Source organism: Lactuca saligna, chromosome 3, assembly GCF_052625555.1.
Source record: "Lactuca saligna cultivar CGN05327 chromosome 3, ASM5262555v1, whole genome shotgun sequence".
Lineage (NCBI taxonomy): Eukaryota > Viridiplantae > Streptophyta > Magnoliopsida > Asterales > Asteraceae > Lactuca > Lactuca saligna.
Genome location: NC_136419.1, coordinates 11,151,074 through 11,158,623, shown reverse-complemented (window position 1 = coordinate 11,158,623; position 7,550 = coordinate 11,151,074). Strand labels below are relative to the sequence as shown.

Here is a 7,550-nt window from a genome sequence, read left to right as displayed (position 1 = left end):
CTAGATGAAAACAAAAGAAGTAGATCGAAATCATGTGTTTGATGGAGACTTGGATCATGTGTATTTGAGCAACAGAAGTAGTTCTCTCTCAACATTCTTACTTTTTTCTCCAAGCCGATTAAACATGAATTTCTTATTTCAAGAGGAAAAAAATAATTTGTTAATTAAAGGAGGTTTGGGCTAAAGATTAACAAATCAATTGGTGACATTTTTACGTCATTATTACTGTTGATTTTTTATGTTTACCCCATAAAATGAAACCCGTAGTACACAACTATTTTAGTTAAATGTAATTGATTTAAACTATTTAAGTTGATTGGTATATTGAGTGTCATAAATAGGCATCAATTTATTATCACGTGACATTATTTAGTTTTTTGCGGTTTTTATATGCATAAAGATTAACACAGCTCTCTCCCGCTGCGACTTTAAATTCACTCATGAATCAACCAAATCTCCCATATTCCATAAAACCGTCTACATGTTGCGTTAAACAACTGCACTTTATGCATATAAAAACTGCATTTAAAAACAACAAATTTAACACTAAAATTTACACCTTAAGGCACTTTAAATCTGCACTCTTATGCACTTAAAAGTTGAGTTTTTTAGTCACTTAAAAATTAGAAATAAACCGCAAGCTTTATTTGGGCATATGAAACTTACTTATTTCATTTATTTATTTATTCCACATTCTTATTTCTTTTTCTAAATTTAATATTATTCTTTTTATTAAAGCATTGTACTTTGAAAGTACAGTGCTATATTTGGGCATAATTTGAAAACAACCACCCAATTATAGCATACTTTCAAAGTACAATGTTATTTAAAAAAAAAAAAAAGAGCTCATTAGAACATTCTTTGTTGTGTAGGTGTTTGTATCTGTATGAATATATAATTTATAATTATCACTGATTTGCCATTTGTAGCCATGTAGTTTCATTAATTTGCAAAATTTATTTAAAATAACCATTAATGAGTTATTTTTACGTGTATACGACAAAACTAAAAAAACCTCGTTTAGTGATGATGATTGTAAGGGTAAGAAGTGAAGGTAGAGTAAATTATTACAAAGATACACCAAAAAACCAGGAGATTTTTGCCTATTAAAGCAATAATAAGATTATATACAATCACAAGAAAACTAAAAAAAAAAAAAAAAAAAAAAAAAAAAAAAAAAAAAAAAAAAACTCCCCATCAGCATTAAAACGTCCAAATACCTCTCCCTAATATACACATCATCATGATTATATCTTTACTACTACTCCTAATATCTTCTTCCTATTCCTTCAAGAGCCGAGGGTCAAGCCAGTCACTCTTTTTTTTCTAACAAATAAACACCAAATTACCACCCCGACCCCTCTTTTATCATCCACTTTTTGTCTTAAAACCCGACAATACCACCCGAAACAATTTTACTTTTTTTTTTTTTCTTAAAATTAAAAAAAAGAAAAACCTAGCAAGGGGAACATTAATTAATTAACACCACTCCACTCTTGTAAATCATTTTTCAACCGCTTCTTCATTTTCTATCTGCTGCTGCTTATTACTTCCCGCCCTCATTTTCTTCACATCCTGACTCGAACATATCAAGATCCTTTTCACCATGTTACAAAACTCCCTACACAAATCACCACCATAAAACATATATATATATATATATATATATATATATATATATATATATATATATATATATATATATATATATATATATATATATATAAATTCATTCTTTTATTTTATATTATTTAAAAAATAAATTAAAACTTACGGCCATGGATCATCACCCATCAACATCATGTCACCTTCATCATCAGTAAACACAATTTCCCATTGGTTCCTTGGGCGTAACTCTCCCTTGATCTCAAACATTTCTTCAAGTTCATCAATCAACTCATTGTACCCTTTCAACACAGTTAAATCCACTGCACGACCCACTGCTATCCCTTGCATTTGAACCTTTCATTTTCGTATATTATTATTATTATTATTATTATTATTACATATATTCATCAATTTGATTCACATAAAATCATAAATGTGAATGTGTGAGTACCTTGGTACGACTACGTGTAGTACATGTGGTTTGTTTGCTTTGAACTTCTTTTGGGGAGACATGCAACTTTTCTTGTTCTTTGTCCGATATTACAGCTGATAAAGTGCTTGCCACCTGTCCTCCTTCAATGGAGGATTGTGGTGGTTGTGGTTTCTCAATATTTTGGATCTTTAAGTCGAAACCAAATATTCTACAACTTGAAACAATTTCAGGTTTCTTTTTTTCAACTGAATGTGATTCATTTGTTGTTTGTTTGATGGATTCACGAGGCGAGTAAGTTGACCAAGCTGACAGACCTTGACCTTGACCTTGACCCTTTCTATCTTCGGCTTCATCTCCATACATGTTTCTACATGCTTTTACTGGAGAAGATGATGATAGCCAACCAACCTCCATTTGAGTCCTTAAAAGACACCCGTTTTTATCAACTCTTTGCCCTTCAGGGGTACAACTTAATTGGGCTGAATCATGAGAAGGGTTCCAAACAGTTGATACTGTTGAACATGTAGGCTCTAAAACACATGATAAACTACAAGTTAATATATTATATGGAAAAAAAAAAAAAAAAAAAAAGGTTGCTCACCAAGATTAGGGATCTCCATTGGAGGTCTAGGCCTTTTTGTTTTTGGTGCAACTGGTTGAGGGATACTTGTGGGAACAGGAGCTACAAAAGTTTCAATCTCCCATGGAGAAACTCTTTCAGGTCTAGTGATAGATGCATTTTCATCCCATTGGACCTGAAATAGTCAACAAACATGTTTGACCATGTTAAGTTTTTTGAATCTTTGACTTCTTTTTTTCTAAGTGAGACAAATTATTAACCTTTAAAGATCGCCATTTAGAACAGTTCCATTGTGGAGATATGTCCTCAACCCCAACTATTGTGCCTGTAAACCTGATCAAATGAAGGAAATTTTTAATTTTTGTGCATCCAAATGTAAAAAAGATTGAATACCCGGATTTAAAATAATCTATAAATTTATGGGTTACCTTCTTTCTGGAGAATCCTCCCCCTCAAACCTCATCTTGAATCTCATGCCAACAGTAAACCCATTGTTTACAGCTTCTATATACTTGTTTAACCCTATGATGAACTGACTTGTCCTGAATAATTTTCACCATATTGTAAAAAAACTAAAAATAATTTTTTAGCTAGAATCAAAAATCAAGATTCATTTTTTTTTAACATACCTTGGCTTGTAGTAAACAGCAAACCGGGTTTGAGTTGAAACAGCATGTGATGCGGTTGCAAGCACTCCAAGATGCATGCTCTGGCTTGAAATTACCGAAGAGGGCATGGAGCTTTGTTGGCGAGCTTGACGTCTAACTCCAACACGTAATTCCCCATTTTCACCTCTATTATCCAGATTTTTGTCAAGATCAAGACAAAACTTTCTTGAAAAATGGAGGGTAGAAAAGGGATATAAGAAAAGAAAAGGCGTACCTAAGGAATACGAATGAATCACCAGCCACTAATCTCTTATTCGTAACAAAAGTACTCCATCCTGTTGTAAGCAGATGCCTTCGTGGTTGACCTCTGAAGATATGCTTAAATCGCCACTCGGTGCCATGTAGATCTGTTGCTGCTAACTCCTGAGTAGGAGTTGCTTGTGTCATGTCCTGAAAATATAAGATTTTGGTGAGAATTGGAGCATGAAAAAGAGGGTACAGAGAGGAGGTGGAGGATGTAGAAGAACAAGAGAGTTTACCAATGGAGGAAGGCACTCGTTTGCGTGCTTCCGGAGGACTGAGAATCCTCCATGAGTACTCGTGTCTGAAGCTGTTAAGACTTTGCAGAAAGAGTGAACAGTTGGCCTCACAGGCTCAGCTAAGCATTCATCAGGACTTGTTGGATCACTTTGCTGTGTATTTGTTTACAGAAAAGTGAGAAACAAAAAAATAGAAACTTAAAAAAGTAAGTTTATATGTATATGCTTACATCTATCTCAGGCAGTAGAGTGATTTGAGCATAAACTTCATCTGTGTCTTGTTCAGCCTACAAAGGCATAGAAGAATTTTATGAAATTTAAGAAAGTAAAAAAAAGAAGCTCAGTAGAGGAATTTAACATTTTTAACTAACAAACACAACCATATATTTTGATTTGCTTTCCACCTTTTAAGAAATTAGACATAATCTAAATTTAAAACCTCAATCGATCCGAAAATAAATATTGTAAAGGCGAAATATTACATACCATTAGCTGAGTATGAACAACGCGACAAAGAATCTTTGATTTGAGGTTGAAGAGAGGAATCCTCTGATTTAATTCCTGATTTGTTGATGCCTCTAACTGTACAAAACCCACAAATAGCAAAAGAAAATCAGATAAATAAAGCCAATTACAGTTAAGAAATTAAAACTAGCATATTAAGAGAAACTCCAACAAACAGAGATCTGAAATTTTCAAGCCAAGAATAAGAAATCTTTTACATACTTGCTCCATGTGGCCTTGAGGAAAGTAGAAAACTCTTTCTCCATCCCTTGGAACATCCACTAGTGGGCCCGCACATGCCTTCCATAGCTCCTTATACAGCAGATCTTCACAAAATTAAGAATCACATCATAATCAAAATTTACAAGAAAAATAAAAGAAACTTACATCAACAATCAGTACCAACGTAAAACAAAACAGGAACAAATTACTACTGTTAGCATAGAAAAGTAGAGAAATGAAAACTTCAAATCGATAATTAACTTAATCGGGGAAAGCTGTATATGCATATAATTTGTAGCATAGATACATAAAAGCAAGGAAATTTTAACCATGTTTAGCAGGAAACCGTGAAGGAGTTTCACCTTCAGGTGAGAGAGAGGATGGCCCTCGATTATCCATGGTTAAAAAAACTAAATTGAACAGCTCAGACCGCAGAAAGTCTTCTAAAACACAAATCGCCGGGAAATTAAACCTCCAAAATCATGAATTTTTCCGCATTATATGCGTAAACCAGTGATAACGGCAGCCTTTCAATAAATCTCGCTTTTATAAGGAAATTTAACCAGGTAGATGAAACCCTAAACCGTCAATCTTCGGTTACAAAGTACACAGATCGGAAAACGGAAGAGATGATGTTCAGCTCCAGAACTCTGTTTCTCTCTCTAACAACACAGTACCTCTTCCTCTTTCTCTCACTACAATCCAGGAAATGTGAAAACGCCGTTACTGAACCCTGAAAACAAGTTAATATACGCCTTGATTTCTTCTCTCTCTAAAACTTCCACTTTCTCTCTCTCTCTCTCTCTATAGGCCTGTGTTTGTCTCCTTTCTTGGTGGTGTGTAGTGCGTGAAGCTAACCTAACTAACCATGGTTGAGTTTGTGCTTTTTTTAGTCCTATGTTGAGTTAACTTTTTGTATTTTCATTTTTTCCAGTAAAATACAACTTTTATTACAAGATATAGATAGATAATTATGATAACTTTTATATAGGATTTTCTGGCTCTATAACCTTGTCTTTTTCGATACATTTCTATCATCAAATTATCTTACCATATGTATCAAGAAAATGTTTATTTTTATTTTTTTAAATACTGAGACATGTGAAATGTATATCTATAGGTAATAATTTATTTACATTAATTACTCCTTTTATCATGCTGCTTATGTTTTTTATTAAGTAAATATGATGTTTTTCTCATGATCTTTATATGGTGACCAATTAATAGTTTTAAAATCTAAAGTAAATGTTATATTTGGTCCAACCAACCTAAAAATGTAGTTATGAATTTATTTTTTTCATGGAAAAAAAACAATATTTTAATCCCATCTAATCTCTTCAAAAATTAACTATTAATTAAATATTCTAAATATAAAACTTTCAAAACCTATTATCACAATCTTTTCATTATGGACTACAATTAGTTTTAACGGTATATTGTAATAAATGTTAACGTTTGGGTCGAAAAATATGTAGTATGTTGTATATTTGTTTATGTTTATTTATTATGGATTATGAGCATATATTAGTATTAAGAACAAGTGGGTTTATGAGATGTAAAGGAGGGATTAATTAGTGATGTCACTCACTCTAACAAGGATAGTATATGTCAAATGCCCGATTGACAAAAGTTATAAGGATCCTTATAATCATCAAAACTGGAAAAGTTTAGATAATAGGACCACTTAAGATTTAAATTTCATAAATTATTTATAATTTCATTAGATGAAAAGACTAACTTAAATTAGGGATAAGTAAGATAATCACAATAATTTGAAGATATAGGCAAATGATCACATTTTTTATGGATTCGGTAACTACAAATTTCTCTTATTTGAATCATATACTTAAGAGAAAAAATTATTCTACCCAATGTCATAGTGTTCAAGATTGTTATTTTTCTACTAAAAGACGTTAATATGAGTTTGTATCGAAATCTATTTTTTTGTATTTCATAAGTTTTTGCTATTGGTTGTATCTTAACAACCAATAACATGGTGTCTTCGAAACAATCAAAGGACCGAATGGAAAATTATAATCAACAAGAACACACATAGAGAATTAAAAGATAACTCAAAAAGTGAATTTTTATTTCATAATTGGAAAATTGTCTAACAAACAAGGAAAAATAAATACTTATGTAGGGAGGAGAATATAAGTTTCATCCCTTAACCCTATAAGATCATAACTGATTCAGATAAGATTTTAAATCAATAAATCAAATCTCCAAAAATATAATTTTGGGGAAAAAAAATGTGTTTTTGAGGCCTTAAATGATCACGGATGGCTGGAAAACACATGTCATGGAAGAGCTATGAGTTATTTTAATCGGCTCATTTTGTATGTTATGTGTGAATTGCATCCAATTTTAAGATGTTGGATCACTTATGCAGATTTGTCACTGATGTCATCATACATTTCATTCCTATTAGTGTTGACGTCATCAAGTCATGCATCATCACTTGTACCACCTGCATCACAAGTGATGTGTAAATATGTTATATAAACATACAAAATCATAAAAACTAAGATTATCGTGCAACCAATCGAAATGAAAAATAACTCAAATTGGTCTTGATCATTCATTTAAATGTATGTCACTATTTCAGGATACTTCTCCAAATTGTAATAATACAAAGTCACTTTATAAAATAATACTCCCCCCCCCCCCCCTCTCGAAAATTTAGATGCATGTTGCTTCCCACACCAGGTTTGGTTGCATGAAATATTTATTTTGTAATTGGAAGTGAAATATGTTGGATGTCAGATCCATGGCAGAGTATGTTATGACCCTTACTTAACATCTTGCCGTTTAAATAATTCAACACTTTTGTTTCCTTGGCGACGGTTTGGGTTCAATTATGTTAAAGAACAATTGTATTCATCCACAAGTTTTCTTACGTGAAGCATGCCACTATTATCTAGTTTTACATATGAAATACACCAAGAATAATTTTCCTGGTAACATGATGCTTGATTTTTTTTTTTCTTTTGATACATCAATTTTGCACTAAAATCCCTCATGAACACTTTTCACTTATATTTCTAGGTGAAAAG

General features: G+C 32.1%; 1 protein-coding gene across 2 annotated transcripts; it reads right to left on the bottom strand.

The window, feature by feature from the left end:
* Nucleotides 1-1,076: 1,076 nt before the first annotated feature.
* On the bottom strand, nt 1,077-5,296 carry LOC145034459 (auxin response factor 9-like). 2 transcript variants are annotated; one of them, XM_078982876.1, is made up of 13 exons: nt 4,824-5,296; nt 4,495-4,598; nt 4,255-4,350; nt 3,999-4,055; nt 3,769-3,921; nt 3,504-3,679; nt 3,251-3,415; nt 3,050-3,163; nt 2,882-2,954; nt 2,643-2,796; nt 2,060-2,571; nt 1,775-1,962; nt 1,077-1,621 (listed from the first exon to the last, which is right to left on the bottom strand). In XM_078982876.1, the coding sequence occupies exons 1-13, from the start codon at nt 4,891-4,893 to the stop codon at nt 1,504-1,506; spliced, it is 1,980 nt and encodes a 659-aa protein (XP_078839002.1). In that variant the 5' UTR covers nt 4,894-5,296; the 3' UTR covers nt 1,077-1,503. The 2 variants fall into 2 exon arrangements, with proteins under 2 accessions (XP_078839002.1, XP_078839003.1); XM_078982877.1 differs by having other exon boundaries at nt 4,857-5,296.
* Between the last annotated feature and the right edge of the window lie 2,254 nt (nt 5,297-7,550).